This window comes from Theobroma umbraticum, unplaced genomic scaffold, assembly GCF_002168275.2.
Source record: "Theobroma umbraticum cultivar Fairchild unplaced genomic scaffold, ASM216827v3 scaffold_95.0, whole genome shotgun sequence".
NCBI lineage: Eukaryota > Viridiplantae > Streptophyta > Magnoliopsida > Malvales > Malvaceae > Theobroma > Theobroma umbraticum.
The window spans coordinates 10,035,920-10,052,936 of NW_018397257.1; the positions used below are offsets into that span (position 1 = coordinate 10,035,920).

At 35.1% G+C, this 17,017-nt stretch overlaps 4 protein-coding genes across 5 annotated transcripts; 1 reads left to right on the forward strand and 3 right to left on the reverse strand.

Annotated features, from left to right (window-relative positions):
- Positions 1–3,887: 3,887 nt before the first annotated feature.
- LOC110412013 (triosephosphate isomerase, cytosolic) lies at positions 3,888–6,543 on the reverse strand. The gene is made up of 9 exons (XM_021422413.2): positions 6,384–6,543; positions 5,939–6,014; positions 5,720–5,843; positions 5,500–5,584; positions 5,214–5,346; positions 4,973–5,067; positions 4,751–4,829; positions 4,337–4,419; positions 3,888–4,219 (listed from the first exon to the last, which is right to left on the reverse strand). Exons 1-9 carry the CDS (start codon positions 6,420–6,422, stop codon positions 4,172–4,174), a joined length of 762 nt encoding a protein of 253 aa, XP_021278088.1. The 5' UTR covers positions 6,423–6,543; the 3' UTR covers positions 3,888–4,171.
- Positions 6,544–6,667: 124 nt separating this feature from the next.
- On the reverse strand, positions 6,668–9,232 carry LOC110412012 (Pentatricopeptide repeat (PPR-like) superfamily protein). The gene has a single exon (XM_021422411.1). The coding sequence runs from the start codon at positions 8,906–8,908 to the stop codon at positions 7,217–7,219; it is 1,692 nt and encodes a 563-aa protein (XP_021278086.1). The 5' UTR covers positions 8,909–9,232; the 3' UTR covers positions 6,668–7,216.
- A 111-nt stretch (positions 9,233–9,343) lies between these two features.
- Positions 9,344–11,552, reverse strand: MBD5 (methyl-CPG-binding domain protein 5). Of its 2 annotated transcripts, none has more exons than XM_021422414.2 (3): positions 11,055–11,552; positions 10,031–10,156; positions 9,344–9,924 (listed from the first exon to the last, which is right to left on the reverse strand). In XM_021422414.2, the coding sequence occupies exons 1-3, from the start codon at positions 11,334–11,336 to the stop codon at positions 9,691–9,693; spliced, it is 642 nt and encodes a 213-aa protein (XP_021278089.1). In that variant the 5' UTR covers positions 11,337–11,552; the 3' UTR covers positions 9,344–9,690. The 2 variants fall into 2 exon arrangements, with proteins under 2 accessions (XP_021278089.1, XP_021278090.1); XM_021422415.2 differs by having other exon boundaries at positions 10,034–10,156; positions 11,055–11,549.
- Positions 11,553–14,348: 2,796 nt separating this feature from the next.
- Positions 14,349–17,017, forward strand: LOC110412884 (Glycosyl hydrolase superfamily protein). Its single transcript, XM_021423526.2, has 3 exons — positions 14,349–15,596; positions 16,154–16,445; positions 16,555–17,017. Exons 1-3 carry the CDS (start codon positions 14,550–14,552, stop codon positions 16,707–16,709), a joined length of 1,494 nt encoding a protein of 497 aa, XP_021279201.1. The 5' UTR covers positions 14,349–14,549; the 3' UTR covers positions 16,710–17,017.

Sequence of the window (17,017 nt, forward strand, 5' to 3'; positions counted from 1 at the left end):
ACAATAGTACTTGGAGGACCAAAATGGACCAAATGCCCTGCATTTCAAGTTAAATCATTCGGCTTTAAATCTTTAGGCCGCCCTTCAGCCCCTGATCCCGACGGATGGAGCAAGTTATTTTTTCCATGCCCCACACCCACCATGGAGGAAGGTGCTCTTTTGTATTCCATGGCAAAAGGATGATTCCTGGAAGCTCCAGAGCCAAGCCATATTCTGATCAGTCCTCTCCCATCATTTCTTTTCTTTATTTAACTATTGCAATGATGATTCTTGAGGCAGTGATTTAACAGCTTCACTTTCCTGGAAAGTTACCAGAGCTTTTGGACACTTTGAAATGTGACAAAACTGAAAGATTTTGTTCTTGCCCCATTGTTTCAATGTTTCATAAGTTGGAAAACAGCCAACGATGTTAAGACAAACTTACGATCATTGGTTTTGTGAATCTTGCAGATAATGGTACTAGAATAAACAAGTCAGCGATGAAATACTTTTGAAAGGACGTTTCTGGTTGGATTCCAAACCTTATACTAATTATGGGACTTTGTGGTATCATTGTTGTTCTTTCCTTGAAACCCAAATCATTTCAAAATCGTCCTCTCTTTCTTTGGATTGGTTTTAATTAGATGAGTACACGTTCTTTACCTCTAATGGAGAGTAATTGGATTCTATACTCTTAAACAAATTTACTAGGAAAAATTTATCCCAAAAAAAAAGGGGAAAAGTTTTGATAGATCAAAAGTTAGTATTATTCTCGTGTCAAAATCCATTCGTATATTTTATACATAGGAAAAGTTCTATTTCAATTTTTTCTGGACCTTCTGTATTTATTTTCAAAAGAGCTAAATTGTTAATTTTATTTATTAAAATTATCAAAATACTCCCAATGCATGTCTAACATTGAATTTCTAGTTCATTTAGTTGAACAAGTCATTTTCTTTGAAAATTTCATACTATGAGCGGTTTTTTCTATTTTTCTTTTCCTTATTTTGATTTTTTTGGTTCAAAGAAATAATATGAGGCTGATATTAATTTTTCATGTGTTTCTCTTTTACATGATTTGTAAATCTCGAAACCAAACACACCCGTGACACGTACCTAACCAACACTTCTGCTTTCTTTCAGTCTTTCCCGATTTGCTCATCTGACGTATAATATTCTGCATTGCTTGCGTTTACACCCGACTCGAAGCAAATCGCAACCGTCTGATTGAAAGACCTTTTCGTCACTAAAATCATTTGAGCCCCTTTTTGATGCGAACCCAGCAAACCTTAGCTGTGATTAATCGGACTATTTTTGACCTGTCGACCCTACGTGCGACCCTTTCAAGCCATGCTCGGCATGTGATGGCCCCCCAAGGTTATCTAGGCTCGGCTTGGAAGGGGCCTTAGCTGCCTAGCCGCTAGCCGAGTTGGTTGCTGGAATTAATTAAAGCTAATATTTTTTGGGACTTTATTTATTTAAATTTTTTTGAATTGACTTCAAGATAAGATCTAGGTGGAATTTGATTAATTTGAGTTCATTACATCTTAATCTTACTAACTTAAGTAACTCGAAATTCAAAAAAAAAACCTAAAGAGTTAAAATTTTAATGCTTATTCTAAAATAAGTAATATTGAATTGAAATATTTAATGTGTAATATAATTTTTATGAGAATCTTAACCAATTACACAAAAAATCAATTTAAAATTTTATTTTTCAAAAACAAAAACCTATTTTTAAGGGTATGTTTTAGATTATAAATTTATATTTAATATGCTATTAGTGTATAAGATTTATACATATTCATTCATTACAGAATGTTACTTTATAAATATGTAATAGTACAAATTTAAAATAAATTGAAATTATAAATATTTATTTTTAAAAATTAATAAATTTTAAATTTATTAATTAACAAAATGACATTATTTGATTAAATGATGATATATAAATACTCATTCATAACGATATACATATGCAAATTTTATATGTATTTAGTTCCGAGTTTAACTAATTCAATTCTTATTACTTTATTAATTTATATGTATTTAATTAAATAATTATTTATATATTTAATTAAATAATAATATATAAATACTCAATCATAACGATGTATGTATACAAAATTTAAAAGTATTTAGTTCCAAGTTTAACTAATTCTCTTCTTATTACTTCATCAAAATTGTTATTATTCCCTAAGTTATAGGAGAACAAGATGTTAAGAAATGACTCATCTTGTACATTCTTGCATGGAAATGACAAAATACTTGATGGGACTAAGTGTAAATTAAGTTTTGTTGTTGCATAAAATAATTTGGGAAGTGAAGCCAACAGTCAAATGGTTGACAATTTTGTCGGCTATCTAACGGGACTGACGCCATTAAATTCTCGTGTTCCGTACGTCTAGACGACGCATTGGTGACGATGCAACAGTTGTCTTTTTTGTCTTATATTTTTCGGACAAGGTTTAATAATCATATCCGTTGAAAAAAGGGGAAAACGCGGAATGCCTTTTGGGCATCGGCTAAGGCGCTAAAGAAAATAAAAAAGGTTAATCAACTAATTACTAATCTTAACATTACTTGCCTCATTATCTTACTTTTAAGCAAGTTTTGTGCACTTTTCCACGGATAATGCTTTTCAAATCAAAGGTTTAATGGGCATGGGACATTAAATGTAAATTCCATTTATGTGCTTTATGTTCACTCTAGTTTTAGATGATGTCATGTAAATTGCAATTTGTTAAAGAAATAACGCTTTAATTAACGAGCTGATTATGGTTATAAATTTATGTTTTTAACTTCAAAAATATACTTATTAAGTGAAAAAAAAAATTTATAAGTTTAAAATTTATTTTATTTTTAATATAAAATTTATGATATTTTATCTCGTTCAATTATGCAACACTTCATTATATTGATTATTTCAATTTTAAAAGACTTTAGTCTAGACTTTTCTAAATCTTAATATTTTTCAAAAATTCCTGTCATTGAAAAATTGAGATAATTTATAACACCACTTATTATGAATTCATATTTTTAATTTTCAAAACATGTTTATTAACTAAAAAAAATAAAAAATCATGCTGTTTTGAATTTTTGATTTTGAGTAAGAAAAAGGAATATTTATAGATAAAGAAAAATAACCTGCGGAGAGGGATGCGGGGGCTGGCTCTACCTATATCAAAATCAGAAGAATTTATACATGTATAGCACTTGACAATGGGCACTACTTGTAGGCTTGCATGAGGAGAATCTTTTATTGACTGCACGGAGTGGAAGTACTTTGTCTGTTTTAGCTTTAAGTTTGTCAAAACAGTACAGCCTTTAAGGCAACCAAACGAGGCACCAAATACATTATTAGAAGGGTGATATCAAGTATTTCTTTGATTTCAATTGTTTGCTAAAGTTTCACCATTTCTATGGTTTATGAAGTCAAAAGTATGGCCCCCATAAAAAAGCATGAGATGACTAATGAGAGCACCACAAGGAAGTTTCAAGATAAAGTCAGACAAAGAATAGAAAAGAGGCAATGGTACTATAAACAGAGAAAGCAATCCACTTTATACTTGAAAGCCACGAGAATGGGTCAAGGCTGACACATAGGTCTCCTAGATGGTTCGTCCAGTCAACCAAATGTGCTAGTAGAAGACTTCAAATCCAGGTACGATGAGATAGCCCAAGTATGAAGTGGAATCTGCTGGCAAAAGCCATGGCTAGGATTTTACCTTGAATCCCCGTTCGGTTTTACAGAGGGAGGCACACACTCTGTTGGTTTCAATTTTGGAAGTATTTTGAGCTTTTTAACTCAGTTATAATAATAGCCCACTTCCATGATGGGTTTTTAAGCCCACTTCCATGATGGGTTTTTAAGCCCATTCCATAATTGGGCAAATGCAAGATCAGAATACTACCAATAAGTCACATTACTAGTTTATTCTTATTTCTAAACTTGGTTTGATGATAAAAACATGAACCGGTAAACCAAATCCCAAGACAACCAGGTCGAGCCCAAATGAAAAATTTGGAAGTCCAAAATGAGGATCTATGCCTCAAACCCACAATAACAAAGTTAAATTTGGCTTACACTCGGAAAATTCTGACATCAGGTTCCTAGGAGAGACCACAATTGCAAAATTAAGTTACCCAGAAGGCTGTTTCTGTTTAAGCTTTTGATTCCTGGCTGTGAACTTCAGTTCTTTTTCACGGTGGCAGCCTTGATGATATCAATGAACTCAGGCTGATGGAGGAAAAGTTAAAAAAGTGGAAGTTAGGCATAGTGGTAGAAGCCAAGCTGAAGACAAATAATCAAATAAATGAATCAACAGTGGCATAAAAAAGGCAGAAAATCACTAACCTTTAAAGAAGCTCCACCAACCAAAAAGCCATCCACATCTGGTTGTGCAGCCAATTCCTTGCAGTTTGCTCCATTTACAGAACCTAAATTTTATTTGCAATGGATACACAATCAGATTCAAAAGGGTTTAGGGGCTTGGTTTAGCAAAACCTTAACCCAAGAATCAAAACTAAAAGTTTATGGAGAGGTCAAGCAAAGTTGTAGATTAACTCTTTAGAATGGCATTCTAAAATAGAGGAATGCAATATGAATAGTTGAATACCATGTAGTTCAGTTAGGTTGGATGCATCTAGACATTTGGAGCAGCCACTAACAGCCACAGGTTTACCACATGTACATGCTAAGAAAGATTATGCTAAATTTTCTTAAAAGCATTAGGATAAGATCTGTAGTAAGGCTGATCGGGAAAGATACCTCCGTATATGATTCTAGTTGAAGCAGCAACTCCAGCACCAACATTGTCATGAAGCCATTTCCTCAATTCACAATGAACCTGGAACATTCGATCACACATTTGTTTTAAGCAAAACAAAATAGGATATGATTCTCTAGGCACAAGTTAAAAAGCTGTGGCTTAGACACAACGACACTAGCTTAGATGCATGATTTTGAAATATCCATAAAACCCAAACTTACTTCCTGAGCCTGAGCAGGGGTTGCAACCTTCCCTGTACCAATGGCCCAAACAGGTTCATAAGCCAAAACAACATTCTCCCAATTTGTTACTTTATCTGCAAAAGAGCAATAACAGTTGAAAAAGATATATCAAAAGAAGAAAATGCAAAACTCTAACCCAACATGGTCATGGTCCAAATAAATTTCTCTAGAGACCACAAGTAAACAATCATAAATTTTAACCAGTGTAACTATCAATTACCAGCAATTGCTTTGGTTTGTGCAGCAACAACAGTCATGGTAGAGCCTGATTCTCGCTGTTCAAGAGTCTCTCCAATGCACGCAATCACTTTCAAGCCTTGAGAAAGTGCATATGCTACTTTGTCTCCAACAAACTGCAGATACAAGTATTCGAAACACACAAAAGGACATTAAGTGATACTACTACTAATAAGAACTATTTGAGTCATTCAGAAAAAAAACAAAAACAAGCCCTAAAATTAGTTAAGTAGATAATGAGATAACAGGAACCTAATTGTACTATTTACCTCATTGGACTCGTTCAAGAGAGCCCTTCTTTCGGAGTGACCAATGACAACCCATGGAATATTCAGATTAACAAGCATCTCAGCACTGTTTAAAAAGGAAAACAGAAAGTTAACCCTCAATACGCAGACAATATCAGATTCTAGAAAGCCCGATTCTAACATAAAAGATCTACACCAAAATGTGAAAAAAAATGCAGATGATAATAGATAAAAGGCCTACCTAACTTCTCCAGTAAAAGCACCACCTTTGCGAACCCAACAGTTCTGAGCAGCAACATGGAAATCGGAACGCAACAGACTTTTCACAAGGGTAAGAAACACAAATGGAGGGCTCACAACAACCTCTGCCACAACATAAATTTGAACTTGGTAAATCTTCAAAGTGAACTAAACGAAGTAAAAATTATGGAAATTTTTTTAACCTGCAAAAGAAACTTACCCACAACATCCTCAGAAGGAACTTCAGCTTCATTCAACTTGGTAACAATCTTCTTAACCTCTTCAGTTGTCCCATTCTGCAAAAAAAAAAAAAATCAAACCTCAAAATCATTATTTTTAAAGTAAATAATTAGTTATTTATTAACATGCATGATCAAAATAAATTTACTAAAATCATGTATTATATCAGCTAGAATTAAAACCATCAGATCTCAAAACTTAGAGCAATTTAAATAACCGATCAGCTAAATTGGTGTACAAAAATAAACTGAGATCAAACAACGTTTTCAAGATCGAATCAATCTCTAGAAAATCACTGCATGTAGACCAGAGCATGAGATCATGAACATAGATCAATGGATTTTGACCAGAAAAAAAAAGAGAACTTTAATTTTAGAAAGAAAAGAAGAAAATCAAAGAGAGATGAAGAGAGGAAGCAAACATACGCATTTCCAGTTGCCGCCGACGAAGAACTTGCGAGCCATGAAATCTTGTGTTTGAGTTTCCCTTTTTGGGTGATGAAAACGAGATGAAGCAGAGAAACGAGAAAAGCGAAGCTAATAAGAGCTCACTGAGATGAGACTGGACTGACTAACGGTGCGCTGTCGCCCACTTTTTTTATAGTGCGAATACGTGGGCGGAGCGCAAGTTATTCTGTAATTACTATAATGCCCTTTCACTTCTAAACATTTTCTGAACAATGATTTTACAGCTCGGCATTGTTGGTTATTTCGTCCCCCTTCTTTATTTTCGTCGCCATTGACGTCCCCGTTGGTTTTTTCCCATTTTAATCAGCATAAAAGAAATTGAATTTAATCAAAGAGTATTACCCTCTCTAATGAAATTGAATAGTGAAATTGAAAGTTCAATTTACATAGCCCTGCATCTGCTATATGCAAAGTAACGGACTAGATGATCAAACGTCAATCTAGAGGATCTTTTTGACAAAAATGAAGGGGACATGAAACAGTTAATATGCAGAGTGATCAAGCTTACACAGAAATGAAGTAACTACTCCACACTGCTTGGATATCTCAGATCTCCTCCTTCAAAAATGGTAGCTTTTGGATAGCATTTAGGAGATAGGACAAACCTCATTTCACTTGTGGTCTCCTCTATTTCCTTCATAGTACAAGTCTCTGATATCCTCCTTCACACAATGAAAGCTTTGGGCTATTAGTTAAAGCCCCCAGACATCCATGTTTTATTGAATGTCTCCACACTTTCGATTTCCTTCCAAATAGCATCACGTTCAGAAGATGGTGCTTGGAATCTTCAACTATGTAACGTGTTTGGCTTTAGAGATTAGATTATATATAGAGACTGTGGGTTTCAAACCTGACTCAATCATCTCTTTCAATAAAGCCTCAGCCTCTTGCCACTTCCCATCCTTGCAAAGAAGTCCAATAGTAGAGCTGTAGCTAGCAACATTAGGAACCAGCCCCTTCTCACACATTTCTTGAAGCAGCCTCAGGGCTCTATAGGAGCTACCGTCTTTGCAATACCCGTGAATCATTGTGTTGTATATGACATCATTGGGCTTCAACTGCATTTCGTCCATTGATTTAAATAGTTTCCCTGCTTCCTTCATACTGCCCTTTGTGCACAACCCATGAATCAAGACACCAAAGGTATAAACATCTGGAACCAGACCAGCCTTCTGCATAAACAAATATAACTCAAATGCTCTCTCTGTGTTTTCTGATCTAATGAATGCATCAATTACGATTGTATATGTTACTTTAGAAGGGCTTATGCCTCTCTCCTCCATTTCCTTTACCAAACCAGCAACTGCTGCTGAGTCTCTTGCTCTAGAAAAACCAGAAATGAGAATGTTATAAGTCACCAAAGATGGAGATTGGCCCTTCGTCTTCAATTGATTAAATAAATACATAGCCTTCTCGAACTTTCCAACGTTGCAAAAACCATCTATTAGCGAGTTATATGTAATCAAATTTGGACTTATACCAGCCCTCGTCATTCGATCCACCAACTTCTCAGCATCCCAAACTTTTGTCTCTCTACACAATCCTCCAATCAAAATATTGTATGTAACAACATTACATGCTACTCCTCTTTCACGCATTTCACCAAACATCTCGAAAGCTTTATTTACTTTTCCCTCACTGCAATACTCATTCATCACACAATTGTAAGTATATAAATTAGGAATCACCCCATTGAGCTGCATCTTCTCATATAGCAAAAAGCCATCTTTTTTAAGTCCTTTTTTAAAGAATCCATTGATTAAAACTGTGTATGTATATTCATTGGGAACCAACCCAAGCTCCTCCATTCTGCAAAACAACATTTTTGCCTTGTCAAAGTCACCATTTTTACAACACCCATCAATCAAAGTAGTGTATATAACAACATTTGGAGACAAACCCAATTCTTCTACCTGACCTATAAGCTCAAAACTTTTGCTTAAATCACCTGCCTCGCAACATCCTTTGATCATTATCCCAAAACTATAAACGTCCAACTTAACCCTCCCCTTGGACTTGGTAAAAAGCATCCAAGCTTTATCAAAAGAATCAAATTTTATAAGAAAACTCATTATATTATTCAATGTATTGGGTCCAACCACAAGGTTTCTGTCTACCATTTGATTGAAATAATATATGGCTTGATCAGGTAACTGAGATTGAACATGGGCATTGATTATTGATTCATAGAGAAGGGTTTGATTCATTGAGTTGGGATACAAGTCGGGTTGAGTTAAATGTTGGAACAGAGACAAGGAAGTGAAGAAAGGAGACAAGATTCTACCAGAGATAATCTGGAGGATAATGGACTGAGAATGTAGGAGCATGTTGGAAGAAAGGAGAATGTCTAGAGAAAACGCTATGGATTCAGGGGTGTGTTGAAGACCTTGGACAATTGAAGAGTTAAAGAGCGAGAGAGCTTTGAGAGGTGGGTTCTTCACCATTTTCAGAATGAGAATTAGAGTTTGAGGGGGTTGGAGCATGGTTCAGTTGTTGGTTTGTTTGCCTCCTAATTTTGACTTCCGCTAGGCTTTTATACCTGCTGCCCTTTACCAGGAAATAGGATTTAGGGCCGTATTAGCCTACGTTTCTTGATTAGGACTTTGAGCTTATTCATCCAAAGGCCGAAGATTCAGTTATAATCCAAAGGCCCGTAACTCCAGAGGCCCACGAACTTTTTTCAGCTTTGGCCCTGCCTTGCCTTCGTTAACAGATCCTTCTCGCTGACGCCAATTTGTCGGGTGAAAATCAAATATCATCAAACTTTCGAAAACTTCACCTAACTTGGATCGCCGCAGCTTTTGATTTCACAGTCATGAAATCAATTTCCAGAGTCAGATTTCGAAGAGAGCTATTGGAGATGCACATTTTGCTTGTAATGAGAAATGCACTACTTAAACAAGACGCATTAATCCATGAGATACCAAATGAATAAAATGCTCAGCATTCCATTTTCTAAATTGAAACAAAACCATCTGTTCTGAGTTTCAAAAGAACAAAGCTATTTCCAAAGGAACGCCTAGCTACAGGTTACATATGAACAAAGGGAAGGGAACAAAATATACATCATTGTATAACAATCCAATAACCTATAACTAGGAAGGTCCTAACTCTTGTTGAGCCTTACTGCTGTGTGAAACTAATCCAATCAAAGATAATAGACCTGAGTGATTAGAGCTAAATGGAGATGAAAAAAAAAAAAACCTATTTCCGGTCAGTATGAAATCCTGCGTGTAATGATGTCTTGATCAGATGTAGAATGTGTTCAAAACATTGGTTTGCTGCAATTGCTGGTTGTTAGGAATGTAAATGCAGCAGCCCAATCTTGTCTAGTAGATTCAGGCACTTGCTCATCCCCAATGAAGGGAGTCCACAAGTCCACAGATGTATTTGTCAACAACCAATCAACTTTCTCGGGCACATTAGTGAAATCAAAGTTCAAAGGCTTTGTTTTTTTCTCAGACTTCCTCTGTTTGTTATCTGCAGAGATACCCATAGACTGCAAAACACAATTCAAGCATTGACCAAAAGACAAGGAGTAAGAAGTAAAGAATTGAATAAATATTCAGCATCTTCAACCAACAAGGCTCTTGTTTCTGACTTACAACCTCTTCAGTGCCAGAAGTCTCCATTCCTTTCTTCCTTTTATTTGGGGTGATTCCAGTTTCGATAAAGTAAAGCACTTCTTTCTTCGATCGGAATTTACGCCCTGTGGATGGATCAACATAATACTGCACAAGAAATGCTATCAGCCACGTTTACATTACCACTGCATTGCCACTTCTCCCCTTAAATGCAGACAACAGATAGGTCTGAATTAAATTCTAATACATCCTACATGAACAAGAAATGTATTACAGATGCAACAAAATAAACTGATCACAATTCAAATGCACCATAAATGAAATGAATATTTATCATTTCTATATCATTTTATAACTCTCTAAAGCAATTTTGAAAAATACTTAGTCCCCCAACAATGCAACATTCTCCCAGGTCAAATCCATTAACCAACTTCTAACGTTACGTTCATTCATCAGATTTCATAATTCATCTTGTTTTGGTGATGGGACAAAGACAAAAGCTCTTGTATGGGTGTTCATGCAACACCAACTTTTAGCCTCTCAATCTGCAGGGCTAACACTTATGTCATTAAATTGAATTCCAATAAATTTGTTTTTAAAAGAACATGCTTACACACCCCATCGCCACCTTAAGAGTTCAAAAGATGTATAACTATAAGATTGCAAATCTGATACAAAGCATATTGATATAGGCTGCGAATAGATTACAACTAATCTAACTTTTAGTTTGCCTAGGCTTGAGAACAAAATCAAAGGAACAAGAAGTTCGAGTTTGTTTTCATCAAAGTCGTTGAACACAAGAATTTACTCTGCATATCAATTCGATGGCTAGGATGAGTGATACAATGCTGTCTAATGACAAACAACACTAGCAACTCTTCAAGCAATAAAATAAGGATTTAATCTTCCAAATGAAGGAGAAAAATATCAAATGATCTTCGAAGATCAAAGAGAAAATTTAATAAAATCTCTAAAATGCTTATATTAAACTTAACAGAAAAAAAAAGTAAAAAACAAAAAAGATTATGTTAGAGCTGAGATTAACCTTATCAACCGTTCCAGCTGTGGCACCGGAGGTCCGAACCCTATCTTCGACCAACCATCCAGCAGGCAACCAAGTCTCAGGCGGCACCACGCGACGCTTCCCCTTGGCTGCCGCCGAGGACGACGAGCGTACCTCCGGTTGGGCGCCATATGGACTCGAACCATTGGGAGGGTTTGTCGGCTTAGATGATCGGTTTTGGCCTTTGGCGTCGATGAAGACTCCGGATTTGAGAAGCGGATCGGGCGTTAAATCGGCTGTAGAGGATTTAACCGGGTTTGACATTGAGAATTGGAAAGAGCTGGAAACACTCTTTGAAGTTTTGGAGAGAACGGGAAAATGGTAAAGTTAAGCGCAAAATAAACGTTACGGATGCTGAGATAACGCCGTGAGTCTATTACCGTTAATCACCGCAAAACATGATGACGTGTTGAGATAACGCCGTGAGCCTATTACGGAACGGCTAAACATAGTGATGTTTGCGACGGGATAGGGACATAAATGGATTATTGTTATACGTGTATATATGGATACTCAGTTCGATAACATAGAGTTTTATTATCGATTTTGAATACCAAGTTATTGATAGAATTGACCAAATTGAATTCGTTAAACATGATGACATGTGTACTAGGGATAGAAATGTAAATGGATTGTTAGTGTACATGTATTTATAGATATTTAACCTAATAACGTAAAGTTTAGATATTTTATATTCAATTATCAAATACAATCGAATAATACTTTTAATATCGTTAAATCAAGTTTGACATTAAGAATTGGAAAGAACTAAAAATATTATTTGAAGTCTTGAAGAGAATTGGAGAATTATATAGTAAAGTACAAAATGAAACGCCACGTAATGCATATTAATATAATATTACTAGTGACGTGTTTGTGATTATCCAATTTGATAAGATAAAGTTTGAGTAATTTATATTTAGTTATGAGGTGAATTTGGATAATACTTTTAATACTTGATTCCGATTTGAGTAAGCTTATGATAATATCTTAAACCTAAACTTGGTTATATATATATATAATATTTCAAATATTCATAATTTGTACCTTCAGCACAACTTTTTTTATTTTAACCAACTTTTTTTAAATTAATTATATAAAAATTTTATATAATTTTTAGTAATTAAATTTTTTGAGTTATTTGATATTTAATGAATTTGGATAATTAATAGATAATGTTATATTATTAGGATTCGATTTTAGATAATGTTTTATAATTTTATTTGAGTTTTAGGATTGAATACTTTCTCACTTAAACCAATTCGAATGGGGTATCTTAAAGAAATACTCATTTATACCCCTAACAATGAATCACTGATAAGAAAAATTATTGTTACTGTTAATAACACCTCATCAATAACGATTTCCATGTGAATCCTTAAAAAATATATATATTAGTGTATAAACAAATTTATAATTTTTCAATTATTTTAATCATTACTATTTTTATGTATATAATAAAATATATTGTGATTAAATTTTTTTTAAAAATATTTTTCAGTTTAAATTCCCAAATTCTAAACCTTCAAAATAACATATTATCAATTAAGTTAATTTTGGACAAATATTTTTAAAAAAATTTAAATTATTTTTAAAAAAATTTCCTAGATTAACTAATTTTACTTTTATCTATTTCTTTATTAGATACCAAATGTTACAATTTTTTTTTCCTTAAAATCACTTTCTTCTCAATCACGCTTAATAAAATGTTGTAAAACTAATAAAGAATGTATAATAATAAAAATTAGTTTCTTTTCATATTCAACTGAAAGGATAACATGCCAAATTATGAAAAAAAATTTGAAATATTCAATTAAATACATAGATACATTGTTATTAGTATGGTAAAAAACGATAACTTACAATATTAATAAAAAATGAAATAAATCAACATATTGTATCGTATTATGCATATTATGCATATTAGTCTGTTATAAAAACAAGTTAATTTTAGATAAAATATTTTTAATTTTTTTTAATTATTTGAGAAATTTTAACAATGTTTTTATCATGTTTAATTAATATTATATATATTTTTATTTTAAATTAAATAATCAAATTTGACTAACTGACCTTAATCAAATTAACTCTTGTTATTTCATGATCATATAATAGATGATACTGATACGAAACCTAAAAATAACATAAGATCATATTATTATATTATCGTTTTTCATGATATGTTAACATGTTACATCAGTGACGTATAGTATAAAATGATAAATAATATTTAACTAATAAAATTTATTTTACTTTAAAATAAAAAAATTTAATAAATATAATAAAAAATAAATATTTATTCATATTTTTTAATTATTTTGTCATAATTTATGATAACACGTGCATGTTGATAGGACCGCGTATTTGCTCTTCTTAGTTCTAGTGCTAGGTGCTAAGTTGAGGGCACTTTAACAATAAAGATGTTTACAACCTTATATAGGCTTGATTAAAGGTATAATTATATAAGACATGAATTGTACTTAAATTCAATAAATAATACTCAATATCTACTTAAATACATGAACCATATATCAATTAGAGAGTAATACAGAAGTAATTGAAAAGTCAATTCGATTAAAATTCAAATTTCAAGTAACTATAAAATTTATTGCATTCTATTGCTCTAAAGAAGCTCAAGTAACTAAAGATTAATTCCACTTTAAACAATCGATGAGTTTTAATACATTCTTAGATAGAACATATATATATGAAAACCTTGCAAATAAAAAATTACAACTGTATGTAATATGTCTATTATCTACTTTAAAAGTTTTAATATATAATTAACTCTAAGCAACCAAAAATTCCAAGTCAATTGAACAATCACAACTCAAATCAAGTGGTAAGGATGAAATTTGTCAGTTGAAAATATATCTGTCAATTAAATTTTGAAGTCTATAATGGAAACTAAAAGATTAATAGGTATCTTATTAAAATATATTTATATAAAAATAATTATTAAAAACATATTTGATAACTATGTAATTTCACTTTAGAATATTTTTCACCATCAATGTCTAAAATAATGTAATCCTAATTTTGATACCCCAAATCCCCACCCTACCTAAACTTGTTTATAAAGCAATAAACCATATTTAATCCACTGTGGAAAGTTTGGTAACCTGAAGAAATAATATAAAACGATCATCAATCAACAAGGACACGTGCCACTGTTTCAGTGGTCTGATAGTCTCTTATAAGTCAAATTACGTACATTTCATGTTGATCACATTGAACGCGTTCAGGGCACTGTCATAAAAAATGCAAAAATCGAAAGAAATCCACTCATCCGATCAAGAATATAGTCTGGCGCCCACCGACCTATTTTCGCTTATATCATAAATCACGCAACACAAAATCCCACCCTGTCTCTTTATCCTTAACACTGCACGGTCCACACCTCACAAAGTGTACGACAAAAGCAAAGCTTTCTGTTTCACTTAACTAGCTCACTGGCTCTTTGTAAGAGCAAAGAAAATGGCAACCCTCTCTGCAACTAAGCTCTTCTTCTTATTCACTTTCCACCTTACCATTTTCTCCTCCACTACCACCGCTGCCTACACCATCGGCGTCAACTACGGAACTGTCGCAGACAACCTCCCGCCTCCGCCGCAAGTAGCAAACTTCCTCAAAACCAAAACAAACATCGACCGCGTCAAGATATTCGACGCGAATCCCGACATCCTCAAAGCCTTTGCCAACACTGGTATTTCTGTTACTGTAACGGTCGGAAACGGGGACATCCCTTCCCTCGCTAAACTCCCCGGGGCCCAATCCTGGATCGCCAATAACATCTTGCCACATCACCCGCAAACGATCATCAGATACATCGCCGTTGGGAACGAAATCCTCGCCACGTCTGATAAATCCCTCATCGCTCACCTTTTACCCGCCATGAAAGCTCTCAGATCGGCTCTCGACATGGCTAATGCTTCAAGCATCAAAGTCTCGACTCCGCATTCACTGGGGATCTTGTCCACGTCAGAGCCGCCGAGTACGGGGAAGTTCCGCAAAGGATACGACAAGCTCATTTTCGCGCCGATTTTGGAGTTCCACAATCAAACAAAATCGCCTTTCATGGTAAATCCATACCCTTACTTCGGCTTCAAGCCTCAAACGTTAAACTACGCTTTGTTTAAACCCAATGCTGGCGTTTTTGACGCGGCTACCGGGATAAACTACACCAACATGTTTGATGCGCAACTGGACGCGGTTTATTCAGCAATGAAACGGGTCGGGTATGGGGATGTGGAAATCGTGGTGGCTGAAACCGGGTGGCCTTCGGTGGGTGATCCGGGTCAACCCGGTGTGAGTTTGGAGAATGCTTTGTCGTTTAATGGAAACCTCATGAAGCATGTGAACTCTGGTAAAGGGACTCCTTTGATGCCGAACAAGACTTTCGAGACTTACATTTTCTCTTTGTTCAACGAGAACCTGAAGGAGTCTGTTTCGGAGCGGAATTTCGGGTTGCTCAAACCCGATCTCAACCCGGTTTACAATGTGGGCGATCTCCGTAATGAACAGGTAATTATTCTATCATTAAAGGCTAGTTCTGTAAGTTAGGACTTTTCTTTCATTTTTGCTTGATGGGACCAAACTCCTAAACGTCCTGATCACGGTTATCAAATGGGCGGGTTCTTAATTATCCAGTACAACTCTGCTAAGTGTTCGATTTTTGTGAGTTTGATGTTTGGTTCAAACTCCTTACGTACCACGTGGCCAGTAAACTGGTTTGATCTCCAATAAAATACAGTAAAGTGTTGGAATTTTATGTTTCTGGTTTCTGACCGATGCCAGCTCTCTGTAATTGCGTAGCCGACTTTGATTGTCGACAAGCCGTACGTGGCTTTAGCTGTCCTGTGACCGAACTACCCTCCCCCTAATATCATATTTCATCCTTTTTTATACTTTTATTGTTTACTTTCAAGGGTATTTCGGTTACAAAATGCCGGTGATTGAAAAGAAAATCTCCCGCTCTCTCGTTCTCCTTGCGTAACACGGACTAAGCTACAATTATTTTTTGAATGCCGTAAAGTTCTGAACAACCAATCAGGACCATCTAATATCTTTCGGTGATGCAGGGCCTGGGTCCAGCATCGGCCCCACCGACGGCCAGAGCACCATCAGCTGGTTCAGGGAAATGGTGCGTGCCTAAATCAGACGCCAGCATTGCGGCGCTCCAGGCGAACATCGATTACGTGTGTAGTACCGGATTGGATTGTAGGCCAATCCAAGCAGGTGGGGCCTGCTTTAACCCCAACAATGTGCGGTCACATGCATCCTACGCAATGAATGCTTACTATCAAGCCAATGGTCGTCATGACTTCAACTGCGATTTCGATCATACAGGTGTCATCACCTCCACCGATCCAAGTAAGATCCCGTTCTACCTCCAGGGATAGGAAATGTCATTTAGCAAAACACTAACTTGGAAACTAGGAAAACTGTTCTGGCAACTAACCTTTATGGATGGTACTGGCAGGTCATGAGGCATGTAATTATTCAATTGGTCAAGGGGCAGGGTTAAAGTTGGAAAAGTCGGTGGCTGCAGATGCGACGAGCTTTTGCAGCGTTTGGCAGATGATTTATTTAGCTTCTGGTCTGATTTTTGTGCACCTCTCGTTGGTACTGATTTAGAGTTGATTAAATGGCTAACTTTTTATGTGACGGGCCTAGGTAGCTTTTATTCGAAAATCAATATATTTTTTTGGCCAAGGTTGTACTTCTACCTTTTGAGTGAACCAAGGGGCTTGGGGCTGTCTGCCTTTTGTTCCACTGGTTCTTTAGTGGCTTCAATCCCGGACCAAATCTTAAAATAGTGTTAAACTTTGGTCGGTGTAAAGAGGTTGATGTATGGCGTATTTTATTAATTATAATGGAGTTTACACTTCAGACTCCCATTATGTTGTAGCTAAAGTGGTTCGTCTCATCTTTTGTTTATGCCA

Coding starts and splice junctions, on each gene's coding strand:
- LOC110412012 (XM_021422411.1), bottom strand. CDS start 8,908: ATGCTCCAACCCCCTCAAACTCTAATTCTCATTCTGAAAATGGTGAAG.
- LOC110412884 (XM_021423526.2), top strand. CDS start 14,550: ATGGCAACCCTCTCTGCAACTAAGCTCTTCTTCTTATTCACTTTCCAC. Junction 15,597..16,153: donor GCGATCTCCGTAATGAACAG/GTAATTATTCTA, acceptor TCGGTGATGCAG/GGCCTGGGTCCAGCATCGGC. Junction 16,446..16,554: donor CATCACCTCCACCGATCCAA/GTAAGATCCCGT, acceptor TGGTACTGGCAG/GTCATGAGGCATGTAATTAT.
- MBD5 (XM_021422414.2), bottom strand. CDS start 11,336: ATGTCAAACCCGGTTAAATCCTCTACAGCCGATTTAACGCCCGATCCG. Junction 10,157..11,054: donor CAGCTGGAACGGTTGATAAG/GTTAATCTCAGC, acceptor TTTCTTGTGCAG/TATTATGTTGATCCATCCAC. Junction 9,925..10,030: donor CTTCTGGCACTGAAGAGGTT/GTAAGTCAGAAA, acceptor TGTGTTTTGCAG/TCTATGGGTATCTCTGCAGA.
- LOC110412013 (XM_021422413.2), bottom strand. CDS start 6,422: ATGGCTCGCAAGTTCTTCGTCGGCGGCAACTGGAAATGC. Junction 5,347..5,499: donor TCTTGAACGAGTCCAATGAG/GTAAATAGTACA, acceptor TTGTATCTGCAG/TTTGTTGGAGACAAAGTAGC. Junction 5,068..5,213: donor ACAAACCAAAGCAATTGCTG/GTAATTGATAGT, acceptor GCTCTTTTGCAG/ATAAAGTAACAAATTGGGAG.